This window comes from Dermacentor variabilis, chromosome 5, assembly GCF_050947875.1.
Source record: "Dermacentor variabilis isolate Ectoservices chromosome 5, ASM5094787v1, whole genome shotgun sequence".
Taxonomy (NCBI): Eukaryota; Metazoa; Arthropoda; class Arachnida; order Ixodida; family Ixodidae; genus Dermacentor; species Dermacentor variabilis.
Window position 1 is genome coordinate 66,444,733 of NC_134572.1, and position 15,749 is coordinate 66,460,481.

At 44.9% G+C, this 15,749-nt stretch overlaps 1 protein-coding gene across 1 annotated transcript in view; it reads right to left on the reverse strand.

Annotated features, from left to right (window-relative positions):
• Positions 1-15,167, reverse strand: part of LOC142583558 (putative ammonium transporter 2) — a 28,635-nt gene extending 13,468 nt beyond the window's left edge. The window contains exons 1-4 of the mRNA XM_075694045.1: positions 15,035-15,167; positions 5,037-5,263; positions 3,226-3,548; positions 1,915-1,986 (exon numbers count right to left, since the gene is read on the reverse strand). Coding sequence (XP_075550160.1) covers positions 1,915-1,986; positions 3,226-3,548; positions 5,037-5,263; positions 15,035-15,167 — 755 coding nt within the window. The remainder of the gene's footprint in view (positions 1-1,914; positions 1,987-3,225; positions 3,549-5,036; positions 5,264-15,034) is intronic.
• Between the last annotated feature and the right edge of the window lie 582 nt (positions 15,168-15,749).

Sequence of the window (15,749 nt, forward strand, 5' to 3'; positions counted from 1 at the left end):
AATTATGCCGTGAGGTGGTTGCGTAATATCAGTAACCGACGATATGGGTTGCGAAGACATATATTAATTATGATATATAAGATGTATGTCCGACCCATCATGGAATCTGGGTGCGTTATGATTTCCGGCAGCTGCAGCCTATAAACTTCAGCCTCTGATGCTATTAGAATGGGCAGCTCTGCGATTGTGCCTTGGTATCCCTAAGTTTGTTGCAAACACCATTCTGTAGATGGAAGCGCGAATACCGTGTTTAAAAGTAGATTCAGGGTTCTTACTGGTCGAACATACCTAAAATTTATGATTCTCCTCAAAGAAGATCAATGTACGTTTTCATTATTGAACCAAGTATATTTTTAGTGATCATTCGTCGAGACTACACACCCCTCAGACCGTATTCGTATGGGCACAGGTAATAACAATGAATGTGCAAATTCAACGTATTCACTCAAGAAGTCAATTCAAAAAGGGTTTCAGATTAAATTTGACGACATTCTCCCATCAAATGCTAAACTCTTCCATTCCAATATTTAAATAACAAATTACAAGACTACCTTTCTCATCTGGAAATAAGCAATATAGTAACTACTGTCAGACGAAAAGGATGGCGTAGGCATTTTCTCTCCTTCTCTTGGTTGGTCCTCAATGGCCCTGTCATATCTGTTTTGCCGACATCAGTTTATGTCACCGCGGCTAGGTACATAAATTTCTCTATATCGCAAAATACTGCAATATCCGCGCTAACATCGTCTTCTGAATTGCACCATTTTTGTTTCCCATGGAATAATAATTGGCGTCCTTCATGACAATTGGAAGCTTCGTTTACAAAATTGTCTTGTACCGCCTCTAAGTATTTACTTACACAGGTCTAGACTCGCTGTGTCGACGCTATGTTCTTTTTGCAATGCACCTGAATCGATGGAGCATTTCTTTCGCTCGTGCGGCCGATTTTTCAGACAAAGAAAACTCTTGGGAAATTCATTACTACAACTTGGGCTGTCGCTCATCTCGCCGACCATTTTCTCTTTTGGGGCGACTTCACTGGGATCCAGCCACAGGGATGCTTTTCTCGAAGTTTATTAGTTAGGGGACAACCAAGTGACGGACAGTCGCTGCAATGGCGTTGCGCTGCTGATCTCGAGGTCGCAGGTTTGAACTCGGCCGCGGCGGCCGCATTTCGATGGGGGAGGGGGCGGGGCGAAATAGAAAAACGCTCGTGTACTTAAATTCAGAAGCGCGGTAAAAAAAAAAAAACCAGGTTGTCCTAGTTAATCCGGAGCCCTTCACTATACGACGTACCTCATACTTAGACCGCGGACCTGGCAATTAAAATGGTAAATTTCAATTTTTTGACAAAAAAATAAGGTATTTATGATCTCGTCAACAGTTTAACGAAAGCTACGAGTGATATCAGCCAATTAAAAGAGAGAACTAGAAGCATGGCTTCACCATTGGTCCGCCTCTGATCGCCCTTGGCGACGCTGACTATTATTATTAATCTTTGCTACCTGCATGGTTTTCACATTACGGAGGGGAGCTGTAATGGGTAACGTGTTTCACGTAATAATCACTGGGCGCATGATGAGCGAGCCAGCCAGTCTTCTCAAAATGCAAAGCCGGCGCGCGAGGCGTGTCGGCTCTTTACTGATTGGCTAACACGAGCCATATAGCTCTCACAGCACTTCACGCATTTGGTGAGGCGAGGTATAGCTGCGCAGAGACCACACGGCAACTGATTAGAGCTGTATTTCGAGAGAAAGCTTTACCTCAAGCCCAAGATCAATTCCATTTGGCTCGAGCTGACTGCGTGATTTTTATCATAAAATTGTGCAGTGCGCATTCATTCGTAGTGCCAGCTTTTATAACCTTTATAAAAAAAATAAGAGCAACCAAACGAAAGATACAAGCGCCTCTTACCTCGCAGCGTACTTCCACTTGTGACCGGAGACGCCGAAGGTACTCCCACAGTTGAAGCCCAGCCAGCCCCACCTATAAGAAAAAGAAAGGAGGAGGGGAGGGAAGCGTTTGCGACGTTGCGCCAAACAGAAAGAAAGAGTACGGAACGTTTCTGATGCCCTCATGCCGTAACAAACCGTCCTATGAGAGGACGAAGAGGACTGTAGAAGCCGCTGATACCACTCTATCACAGGCCTGCACACAAACACACACGCACTTGAGCATTAGAAACTTTTACGCACGTTAAAATGTCCGCAGGTCAATGCCATGTTTTTTTTTCTTCTTCGACGTAAATTGGTGACCGGCGCCACTTCGCTGACAGAAACATGGTGAGAGATATAAATCTTAAAGAAGGGTTCGGGCTTATTGAAAAAATGAACGTAACAAGTGGTGTACTTGTTAGGTCCATTTTACAGCGAAAGCTGTATATGACTAACCTCCCGTAGTTTTTTCGGCGTCTGGCAACAGAAACGGACTTAGCGGTTTCTAACAAACGATACGGGTGCAATGCGGTGGCGCACATGTCAAAATGTGGACAGATTAGAACGCTCTCCGTGATCAATAACGTGACGTCAAGGTTATCGCAGTATTATTAAGTAGGAGGCATCGGCGCTAAAAACAGCTGCGTTATCGATGGGGCGGGCACGTATAGTTCGTACACCCGAAGAACAACATGCGTACGAGGAGCGCCGGAGGGAACAGCAACGAGAATGTAAATAGCGCCGGCGCGACACGACCACCGACGACGAGCGTTTCCGCGTTGCTGAACGGAAACGACAATCGCGAGCCCAGGCACCTCCGAACTTGCAATGACGCCAGACTCGCAACGCAAAAAATGACCCCCCATTCCATTCTGTGAAGATGGAATGGCAGCGAAAGCACTCTGCATTTTGTTTACGAGCTTTGACTGTCGTCAGCACTGGCTGCCATTCCATCTTCCCAAAGTGGAATAGTTATTTTTTTTTTACTAAGCACAAGTCTTTCGCAGTGTTCCAGCACCATACAGCTTGACCAGCCCACCAAACTTGCCGTGCTTGTCAGTCCGATAAGGACATTACCCATAGCGATTACCCATTTATCGATTATAAATAGTTATCTTGAGCTCGCCTCAACGACTTGAAGCGTGCCTTCATGATCGCGCACGTGCGCATTATGATGATGATGATGCTTTATTAGCATCCCCTTTGAAACGGGGCGGTGACCTATAGCCACCTAGCCTGCTGGAGTCGTCTTCAGCAGCGACACCATGCGGCGGGCGGGCGCAACACTCACCACAGCATGAACATGCCGACCAGCGCGTTGGTGGGCGATCCCATGGGCGGCGGCTCGATGCCGTGGTCGTAGCGACCGTGGCGGGGCTTGAGCATGGCGGCGGCCACCAGGGAGGAGGCACCGCCCACCAGGTGGACCGGCGCGCATCCGGCGATGTCCACCACGCGCAGCTTGTTGAGGAAGCCGTGCTGTCCCCAGACCCAGCCCGCCGGCAGGCAGAACACCACCGTGTTGAAGAACGAGAAGATGCAGTATGCTACGAAGTTGCACCGCTCCGCCATGGCGCCCGACACGATGGTCGTCGCCGTGGTCGCGAAGGACAGCTGCGTGCAATCCATGTCGTCCAGATTAATAAGAACCTGTATAAGATTTCTGCATGTTGAAGGGATGCTAAGGACAAAAATACAATCAATCTGGACTTACTCAGATGTGCAAGTAGTAATATCACTAGATTTGTGGAAGAATTAGCACCAACAGAGCCGTGGGAAGATATTCTTTTTTCAGATGATCCAGTACAATTGCTAAGATCCAGTACAATTCGTCGAACTGCGTTTTATTTAATGTTAATGCCAGACGGCAGTTAACTTTTGATTGTAAGCCACTGAGTGTATATATGAAATATAAGCGGAAAGTTGTACGTCTTGAGAGTTGGTGCCGTATATTTGCTGCGGCGGTGCCACCATATTCTGAACTTACGTAATTTTCTCGTTTAACAATGCTTTGTCATCGGTAGAGGTAACACTCTGGACATGGTGGCGTCTTATGCTATCAATGTGACCTAGTGGCCACCGTAGCAAGGTGACTTAGTGTCCCGGTAAATGTAACACGCATGCGCATGGATTGCATACATTGGAGGTATTCCAACTGTGGCTGTCGACGGAAGCAGTGCCAATACTTTATGAAAGCGGGCAGTTATGATCCAGCGCTACCACCGTAGTTCTGCTGCAGCAGGGCGACAAGCTTCCAGACCAGCCATGCACGGAGCTATGCTTGCGCAACACCGTCCCGTGTTCGCTCTAACGTTGAATAGGATTGTACGTTTGGATATTATTTTCGAAAAGCTCGCGTAATGATTTCATTTCTGATTCATACCTGCTTCGACTAGGTGGATCAGTAACTTATAAGCCAAAATAGAACAAAAAGCTTTATACATTCATCCCATCAGCCAGCGTTTTTCGCCTCGTCGTTTTAATTACGGGGAATGCGTTCTCCTATTTCGGTACTCAGTGTTTTAACAAACGTGTGTCTATATACCTTGGTGATATGACTAAAGCAAAGCGAGGACCGGTGGGGGTTACGCCGCAGTATATAATATGTCTTCATGTCTTCGCAAGAGGATTTTCTGCTGCCATACACTTATGCACTTGACAAACATAACCAATGGATTATTTGAATTACAGGAGAGCCTTTCCGCAGCTTCCAAACCAAGTTAATTGTACCAACGAAGTCTGTTGTGCGCACTCCGCTATCAGTTGTAAACAGGCAGCTACGCAGTGACGCGGTAAGAGCCACTAATTCACCGCACGCCTTCCCACCTGTGTAACAGTATTTGTGAAGGTGAAGTCCACCGAACAAATATTGCCATAGTTTTCTGTATTTACCATTGAATGGCGACATTGTTCACTACGTGTGTGGGATGTAAATGTGTGGTGGATAAGTTGCGGTGAGGTAATGGTGTGTTGCTTAAACTGGCTCAATGACCTGATAACCTCGGCGTTCTGCAGTATTTTGAGAAACGTTTGATACCTTTGGCATCACTATAGCCTGCCTCGAAAAGTTCACGGCCGTGCCAGTGGCAAATGCCTTCGCACCTGGAAGATATAGGTGGCGAAGACGACGCCCATCTCCTTCTCGTCGCTGTCGAGGAAGAACTTTCCAAAGGCGATGAACTGGTTAGTACCGCGGTCCTGGCCGAAGCTGAAGCCGTAGCCGAACATCCAGTATCCTAGACCGCCGAACACAACGTCCACCGCATTCTTCACCATTATGTTGACCTCGTTCTTGCGTGTTACGCAGCCGGACTCTAGGAGGCCGAAACCTGCAGAAGCAATAAGCCAGGGACATGAAAGTAACAGTCACGTGAACTAGGTCAGCACAGTGTTAGTGGGAACTGTAGCATGGAGTAGCGTATCTTTGTTTCAAATAAAAGTTGCGCCAGAAAGGTGTACCTTTATAGACAGACCACTCGACTTCGGAGCCCTTGTGGTGTTGGGCTGCTAAAAGCGAGATCGCGGGATCAAATCCCGACCACAGCAGCCGCATTTCAATGGGGCGAAATGCGAGAACACCCGTGTACTTATATTTAGGCGCACGTTAAAGAACTCCAGGTGGTCCAAATTATTCCAGAGTCCCCCACTACAGCGCGCTTCATAATCAGATCGTGGTTTTGGCATGTAGAATCCCATAGTTTCGGAGCAAATGGTTGTAGGAATGCAAGATTTTCCTGAACCACTACTAAAGTGTCGGCAAGGCTTTAGGGTGGTCGAAGAGCAGACCCTACGCAGTTCAAACCGGTTGTGTCAAGCGATCAACAGCCCAGCTTTACTTACTAGGGCTGTCTGTTCGAAGCCACAGGCCACTTGCTTATATCCAGACACGTGAAGGGGACGTTAAATGGAAAAGTAATTCGAAGCTATGTAAATAAATTACCCCTCTACAATAAAAAAAAAGGCAAAAATACACTCCCACCATGAGAGGCTTGATAGGCCATGAAAGACACAAACTGAAAGACGGAGTGCGACCACCGCCATAACATTACCGTACATTTCAAACTCGCAGTGATGTCGAGGATTTTGTATACATCTGCTTGGACCTAGTTTATTTTCTCTTCATAAATATTGGATACGTTGTCTTATAAATGAGCCAAATTGTAACTTCTAAAAGTTTAGAGAATCTTTACTGGCACTGCAGCGGCCCAAATACACACAAAAAATGAAATATATTGAGATTCGTGACGTCACACTGACGTACCGTCGCTGTGGTTGTGGTGTTGGTGTTCCACTAAAAGAAAATGTAGACGTTCGGCCTTCGTTGTTTTCTTCAAGCACGCGAATTCTTACGCGAAATTAACGAAAATAGAGTTTGGAAAGAACACTCTGTCAATCTAAGCTTACTTACTGTTTCTCGTTAGTTTCCCTGTTCGCGAGTTTTTTTTTCAAAGTCGCACGCTGTTCGCGACAGCTAATGACCGCGTGATAGCTGGACGCGTATGCAGCGAATAAATGCTTCGTCTTTGTACACCCAATTTCCTGATTGGCTTAGTGGGCGCTAGCTCCCATTACATATTGCCTGGTTTATGGACTGTACCGAACATGTATGGCGCTGGTTTGCTCCTACGAACGGGCTGCTTGCGTGGCCGTTGCGTAGCCCTCTCTTGCTTCTCGTCCCCCTTTTAGTGGGGATTACCCGAGTTGGCCGCGCGCTTGGTTTTACGACGCCACCATCGCGGGCAGCCCCGGCGAAGGTTACGCGAAACGTTTGCCCGCTACGTGCGGCACTGGACTGCGCAGATTGCACGCAGGCGGCATACGGCTCGTGTCTCATAAATGACACTGCAGGAAGCTCGTGTTTCATGTTTATTATTATTTATTTATTATTGTTTTTGCATTTGTAGAGCTTTCCCCAATACAAGGACAGCTTACGTGTGGCCTTGCTGAAAAGCAAAATCTGAAACATGCTGTAATTTGACTTAGCGAGGAGCTGGTGCCCTAAAAGTTAGTTAGTTAGTTAGTTAGTTCGTTCGTTCGTTCTTTCTTTCTTTCTTTCTTTCTTTCTTTCTTTATTTCTTTCTTTCTTTCTTTCGTTCGTTCGTTCGTTCGTTCGTTCTTTCTTTCTTTCTTTCGTTCGTTCGTTCGTTCGTTCTTTCTTTCTTTCTTTCTTTCTTTTTTCCTTTCTTTCTTTCTTTCTTTCTTTCGTTCGTTCGTTCGTTCGTTCGTTCTTTCTTTCTTCCTTCCTTTCTTCCTTTCTTTCTTTCTTTCTTTCTTTCGTTCGTTCGTTCGTTCGTTCGTTCGTTCGTTCGTTCTCCCTCTACTCATCGCTCACGCCCAACATGAGGGATTGGCCAAGGTTCGAATGAATTTAGAAGAAGACGATTAGTATTGCCAAGAAAACAACAAATAATTTGGGTGAAAGCCAGAGAAATAGAAAATAACATAGAAAATAAGAAATAAAAAAAACCTTTGAAATAATCGTAAACTCTTCAACGGCTGAGCAAGCATCCTTGTGACATTTCCCAAGAGAGGGGGCTCCGAAAGAAACAGTTTTATCAATCAAAAAAACACTCCAATTTGTCTAAACGTTGGTTTCTTGTGTTGTGAGCGTCATCGTCATCATCACTTTTCTAACATGGGCTTAGTTCAAAAATATATTGCGACTGTATGGTGGTGTATCATTATAAGTTCTACCTCTACTACATGCGGACGGAGTTACACAAAATTATTCGTAGCCAAATTTCACCATATAACGCATACGCATCCTGTGGATGAGACATTTCCTGTCTTTCGCTTCTTCTTCTTTTTTGGTTGTTCTTAGTGAGAGAGACTTTTCTGTGCTGCGTAGTTTTCGTATGCAGCAAAAACGGTGCAGCGGTATCTTGATGCAAAATATAGCTCGCCATTAGTGTTCGGAAATTTAGGCGATCGATCGTTTTTTTAGACGAGAGAAGCAGACAAGAATTCCTTAATCGATTAAAAAACCTCGCAGTAAGCTTTCCTTATGCACTGCCTAATAGCCGTGAAATCTTGCTGATCGTTGTCGAACGACGAAACATTAAAGCCGCGCTTCCTCTCTTTCTTCAGTGAGCAGTCGCAAATGTAGCCCGTTGTGCAAAAAAGATATAAAAGTGACCTTCTTCATGTCCGCATTGCTTTTTTTAAATATAAATTTTGTTCAAGTTTTTATTTATATGCTGCACTAAATGACGAAAGGTCCGACTGTAGCCGCAAGCGCTACGCCATTTTCTGTGTCACGGTTTTGTGCCCTTGCTAAAGAGAAAAGAAGAAGAAAAGGTACTCGGGGAAAAGGTTACGAGGGTCGCATCGAATACTATGGGCGAAAATTTTCTCTACGGCAGCCTCTAAAAAAGTAGAGTACTGAGCTTTTGGTATATTACTTGGCGCCATCCTTCGCTCATGCAGTCGCTGTCTACCGTGTGGCGTCAACAATCTGCGTCATTTTTTTTCGATTAGCTCTCATATATATAAAAGAGAAAGGAACGGAGTGGAGTCTGCCTACGAGTGGCTGTAAAAAATGCTTAGTTAGGGCAATGTTACCCTGCAAAATTATCGAGAAAGAAGCTCCTCATGGCAAGTCTGCGTGCCTTTATGTGATTCCACAGTTCCATACCCAGTGCTGCTGCTGTTACTACTTCTACTACTACTACTACTACTACTACTACTACTACTACTACTACTACTACTACTACTACTACTACTACTACTACTACTACTACTTCTACTGCTGCAACTACTAATTACTATTACTGTCATCAATATTATTATCATGATCGTTCTAATAATATCGCGTATCGACTGCAGGGCGAAAGCTTGTCCCTCTGCTCCCTCTTGTTTCTATATTTTAATATATTGTCACATCGTACATTGACGGTGAAGAAGCAAGTTATGCGAGAACTGTGAGTCATGAACCTAACTCGTGAACGTGTGTCCAGAAGGACAAGTAACAGTCAGAAAACAGCGATAGCGGAGAGCCAGCGTATTCACCGGTGCTCGCGTATGTTCGTTAACGTACACGTCACCATTCGCGTCACGCGCGTTATCTCATTAGATAATACTCTTTCGCTATAAAGTCAGCGGCAGTATCTTGAATATGTCTCATACATACGAATACACGTAACAAGCGATAACTTTGCAACAGTGGTTAGACGGTGAAAAACGGTCATGGAGATAAAAGGCAAACAATGTAAGCGCGTCAAATATAAAGTTCATGACGCATCATTGCACTGTTATTTTTTTATAGGTTTAGCCCCTTACTAGCCTATACTAAGAACATACTGGTTGAATCTTCCTGTGTGTGCGAGATACATACTGTGCATGCTCTGTCCCAGTGGCGTGACATCGACGGTCCAAATTTTCTCCATTCTTAAGGAGTTCCGTTTGCCCGCAAAAACCAGTGGCGATTACAGACAACTTCATTTGTGAATGTCACATGTGCTGGTCATCAAGTGCATTTTGGTGTGCGACATAGTTTACTGCAACTAGTATAGTAAATAACACGCATGGCCTCCACAGTGCATACACATAGTGTGCACAATGTGTATGCAAGTTCGTGTGGGAGCTTATACCACAAACAGTGTACGTAGGTTGTGCATATATTGCGCTACAAGGATGCCTAGCTGATTTAAATGGACATATTTTGTTTATATACTTAATTGTGTTTTCTCCTACACTTTATCTTTTTTTCTCACAATTAGTCGCCTTGCTGTGCAAGTGTCGAATGTCTGGATCCGCCGACTCGTGGAGGTGCCGAGCTCTTTGTTATTACCTGGCTTTCTCTCTCTCTCCTTCCTTATGAATTCATAGCCACTATGGTGACTAAAACTCGTCTTCGGTGGATCCACACCTTCTCATCACTGCTGCGCGGTTCTGCGGCGAAGTGTTCCGAAGCGTCTTGAAGGAAACTGGTGCGACGTAAATGACTAAAACGCCCGTTTATACTGACACTTCTCCGTCTCACTGTCCGCTCACTTACTGATGAGTGCGCTTGTCTGCTCTGCAGCAACTTGATTCGTTTATCACAGCAGTTGGCGCGAACATATCCATGTCGTTTTTGGGAGGCTGCTCGGATTTCACTGGAATCGCGCAATCTAAACACGAAAAACACAACAATGTTTCTCCATCTTCCCTCGCTCTCCATCTTCGACATCTTGCATTCACGATGCCTGTTTCCAAAGTTTTAAGCACTTATCTGCGCTCAGTCTTCCCGCATACGGAGGGCTGTTTGGGTTGCACTTTCACATTTAATTCGAACTTTCTAGGAGGATATATGTCGCTAAAGGGGTGTTGTCCTTGCTGCAATATGTTTTAAAACTTTTTCGCCCACACTTTGGCTTATAACATACTATCTTCTTTCCTAACAAATTCACATTCGTTATTTTCATTCATAATTTATGTTTGCATTTTTTTCTGTAGCTCATTTGGCATGACTCGACATGAACATCAAATACTCGTGGGCATCAGCAGGTGCGTTTCTTTATAAGTGACAGAGGGAGGTGACTTAACAAGTATCGGAAACGGTTTGCTCGCCTGCCGCAAAAATGTTTAAGCTTTTGTTTTTCTGTCTTTTCTCGCTGCAGTATAGTCCCAAGTGTTTAGCAACGCCTCGCTGTGCGAAAAAAGAAAGCAAGAAGAAAACAAAGGTTGCATGTCAGATTAGCAAAGAACGTAGGTGAACTGCACTCGGCCTGGCCCTTTTTGTTCCCAGCTCACTGCATTGTGCACGCTCCAGTTTGGCTCGAAAATCGATCACGGCGACTCTAGTCGACTCAACTTCTGAACGGGCCGAAACCGAGAAACGACCGGCGCGGTAGCAACTGCTGCCGCTCTCTTCCAGGAAGTGAGCGGGGAAATTTCCGCTTCAGTGCCTTCGGCGCCGGCCAGCACAGTGATTGCTACAGACTTATTACGTTTCTCTTTCCTTTTCTTTTTGTCTCACTGCTTTTCACCCTATTTCTTTAGTTCTTTCTTGTTTCTCCAAAGTTCGGTTTCTTCGACTTGTTGTCGAACCTCTCATGCACTTGCGTGCGCGTTAATCAAAGCTGCTGCTCAAGACGCAAGACAGCGACCTGCATCGCTCCTCTTTTGGAGGCGAAAATTACTGCATAATTCTTTGCCATATCTTCCGTGCGGCATAGCTTGTAGGCAAGATCGTGTGTACACCGTTTGCTTGCGTAGCTTTTAAACAGTGAGAGAGGCTAATAGAACACGACATCAGGAAAGCGTAAGCCTCTCATCCACCCGACAGTAGCCAGGGCTACAAAGGCAAATCACACAGGTCCTTCAAAGCATTAAAGCTTCGCAATCGGAAGAAAATTCGTCCGGGAATGGGAGTGTCGAATCCGGGACCAACGCCATTCCGCGTGATCACTCAACCGTCTCAGCTAACGAGAAGGCTAGCAGATCGCAGAGCGAGGGTGAATTAATGGCCAACTGTAAGTGCAGCGACACAATATACTAGTGTTTTTTTCAACCGTGCAGATTTTTTATAGAAAGCTAGTGAGCAAAGTAATGAATGCCTCGATTTAGCGTTGAATTTGTTGATAAATATATAGAATTTATTTAGACTTTAATATTTGTAATAAATGAGCATGCATTAAAATGTGGCTGCCTTCAAATTCGCCACTTAGACATCTGTCCCTAAGGCACTAATAAAAATGTCATTGAATAGTTTTTGTCAATTATTCTTCTGAAACTCACGTTATTAGCGACAAAGTATGTTCACCTGGCAAAATTGGCAAAAACGCCACGTTCGCTGTGCTTATGGCCTTTTTGTAAAAAAAAAATTGTATTGTCTCAAAAGAACGCCGTGTATTTTAAGTCAATTTTGTGAAAGACCGCAAGGTAGAGGAAGAGTCACTGAAGGAAGGAAGAAGTTGTCATCGACCCCATAATAGCCTTGCATGAAGTCACATATGTGAAATTCATGAAGCTGTCATCCCTAATCAAGTACTAGCATTAAACATTTAAGTGAATGATGCTCCTTAAGAGTGTATGTGCGCATAGGAAGCAACGGCCGCGGGAAGGGGGGAAGGGAACCTTTTGCTGAGGACATAGGTCGTAACTGCATTGCTGGTCATGGCAGACAAATTAGCTAAGCCCCTGCAGAATCAGAGCACTTAGTATTTGACGAAGGCCTTAACCTGCAGAACCAGGAATGAGCATACAAAATAAAGAACATAACAGATCGCTCGAGCAGGTATTTTGGACGCTTCCAGGAATTAGTTTAACAGTGACCGAGAATACTTTTGTCTTGCTCGCCCAAAACTCGCCTAAAAGTATTCGAATTTGTTACAGCTCTTGCTGTACGTCGAACAGATTTTATTGCAGATTGCGGGAACTGGATGCAAACTACCAGCGATGCGTTCTAATATTATTTTATTTCCCTTGTCCATTATATATTTTTTACAAACTGGCATTATTCGTTTGGCAAATTTTATGTGTTGTGGTCCTAATGTGCTAATTTGTAGTCTCTATAAACTATGTTTGAGCGGTTTCGGACTTCATCCCATAACTCTTTTTAGGTTGTATCTATAAGCCAGGCTACATTTGATAGGCTGGTTTTTCTTTGCTATATCTTATCTAGACAGTCTGGCATCCCCAATGATACCAGCACCACGTAGACGCGTATTTAATAAAAAAAATAAGAACTAAGTGTTCCCAATGGTGTCGCTCCTAGGGACTGATATAAAAACCCCGGTGGCCGCATTTCGCCAGCCGAGATCGAACGCGCGACCTCGAGCTCAGCAGCGCAACGCCGTAGGCACTAAGCCACCGGGGTAAATACTAAGAGAGAAGGAGGGAGAGAGAGAGAGAGATAGATAGAGAGATAGAGCGATTATGATAGAACACGAAGTTGTCAGCTGTGGTCTCATGCCACCATTAATTATTTATCCTAGTCCTGACTTGTGCACCGTGAACTGCAGGCAGAAGGTCTTGATGCCACGAAACGACCTGACGATTATCGATAGCTGACTTGATGGTCACAAAACAACCGTGTTCTGTTGCTGTATGGAGCAGAAACAGACCTTAATTATGTAGTCCAATACTAATAATAATAGTAATAATAAAAGACGTTTCACTGGCCTTTATACTTTCCTCGTTTGCATGATCAGTTGGCTTCATATACACGTGTGATTGCTATTAAAAATCAAGCTCCTCATTTATCGGCACTTTTCCTTCTCATTGCGTGGCGAGGGCTGCGACTCTAGCAACCTTAATGGCTAGAGGTAGCACGCGGAGGTTTACGAACAAACTTACTGGTAAGATGACGCTCTATGTGGCGCCGACGGTTTAATGGAGCCGCCGCAATGGCTGCGAGCGACTCCTAGGGCTAGCGTATAAATACGCATACGGTGAATAAACGAGAAAGTCTATGCGGAGGGACAGCCGTCATCACGAAGAGGACGAGTCATCCGCCTTAAATATTGGCTAAATATAGTGAAAAAAGAATACGTACGCATCAACAGAGGAAAGAAAAAGCATGCGCGGCTTCAGACGTACACTTGGTTGTCTGAATGACGTCGCCATTTGATCTCTGAGAGCAGAGCAACTCGTCTCTCAATCTAATTTCTGTTTGTTGAGTCGAGAAATGGTCACACTTGTGAATGAACGAAGTAACGGAAATAAGTTTTGGTTCCCAAAATCAGGTCCAAACACGCTGCAGTATCTGATACCTTGCCGGTTTTACGACAAGCAGGGGAACCGAGCGGCCCGATTTCTGTGAGTCGCAAATGCGTGTATGAAGTGAAAAGCCACTGAAGCTGTGTTTAGTGCTCTTGGACACCATGGGGGGATTTTATTTTGTTTGCCATGCGAAAAGTAGTAGTCCCTGACAGCTATACAAAGGCGCCTTCTTCTTCTTGATAAGATGTTATTCATAAGCAATGAAGCCGATCGAAAGCATATGGGAGATTTAAATAGCTTCTATTTGAAACGCATGTAAATAATAAAGAAAGGAAAAATGAAAGTGATCGAAAGCACAACTTGTCTCTAATGTGAGCCTAACCCACATTTCCCGCGCTATGCATGTGATGCTCTACCACTTAAGCTACGGCGTTGGCTATCCTCTCGCCAACCTATTTGAGTACTTGTTCCAATTGTGGCCTTGATGATGACGATGGTGATGAGTTATTGGCATCCTCTTTGAAACGGGGTGGTGAAAAATAGTTACCTAGCCCTGCTTAAGTTAATCAAGTCTGCTATACATGCCTTTCATTCTATCATTTTTGTATACACCTCCTTTATCCGTAATAAAACAGTGCCAGAGAACACAAGGGACCAGATGAAGAAGGACACGTACACAGGGCGCTTGATACGTCTTGGTCTCCTTCATATTATTTGCTCTTCTTAATCGTTTTTTTTTAAACTTCCTTAAACTTATTTGTCTACCTTGTACTGCCACCTATGCCTGTAATTGATCCAGCCCTGTCAATCTTTCCCTGCATTTTTCTCTCTGGGAGTGTTAGCTAGCGGCACTCGAGGCCATGGTGGCGGATGTGGCGCATTATTCTTAACGCAGGCGTCACGTGGCTTTTGTTGGGAGACGGCTGAAGCATTCGTGGGAAAACATGCAGCAGCCAAAGTACAGAGCATGTTAGCAGGCAACATAGGTGAACAAGCTCGCAAATGAAAGTCTACTTATAAGAAAGTTATAAGAGAGCTATGCGGCAACTGTCACCAGAAGGCGCACAACGCCTGTCTATTCTAGATGAGAAAAGGCACGAAGAAAAAGAATAGAATAGGAGAGAATACATGGAACGGGTATCGTGAGTGAATAAGGATAAAAGAAGGTGGGAGAACAACACCAAAATAGCACATGCGTGTGCGTCACGTATTCAACGAGTGAATGGTCCACAAATTAGTAAGAAATTACAGCAAAATACCATAATCATCATAGCCACCATAACCGGGCCTACAAGCACAACACAAAGACTGCGCAGTACCTTTGATATATACCAAGAACAACTCTAAAATGGAGGCACGCAAACACACTTCGTTAACAGAGGAGACCGGACTGGACACCGGACGCTTTTATGTCCTGCTAATATTCAGGACACGTCACTTTATATGCCACTTACCTGACTGCATCGTGAAGATGATGAAAGAGCTGGTCATGATCCAAGTGGCGTCGTCCCAGGATATGTCCTGGTAACTGTGACCGACGTAGCCGTCATCATTCGTGCCGTTGTTCGAATCGGCCCAGGTCTTCATGATGGCTGCAGTTCGGTGCGCCGAAACTGCCGGCGAATACAGAATGCTGGCCCCAGCAAAACGAAGGCAATAAAATCTCGCGTAAAGGCACGTTTCGGCGTCCCGAGGCTGGCAGAGCCGGCAGGAATAACGCTAGGTCACCATCTGTAAACGAGATAGAAAAAAAAAATAATCTGTCACAGTTTCGCCACATGGGCAAAATATTGACAATGACAGCAATGAAGGTTTTTGCATGCTCATCCGTTTGTCCACGCCATTGCAGGTACGCTCGACCACGATTACGGAGCGCCTCACTAGGAGACCCACGTAACGAGCGCGATGGCGTATAACCCAGCGTCTATGATCGGCCAAATTTCGCTGGCACCATATCCGGGATAGGCACAGTTTACTTCTATACTGTTTCGGCCGTTTTAGTCGGCGAGGAAGAGACTGAGAAGACGCTACAAACTCCAGGGAGGAAGGCAAAGAAATCTTCGCTTTTACAAAGGAATTGTGCTCTTGAAGGAGGATATCCGTTGCAGCGAGGACATTTAGATGCCCTTCGTTGCTCCATTGGGTAATTCCGTTGAGAACAGAGCCGGT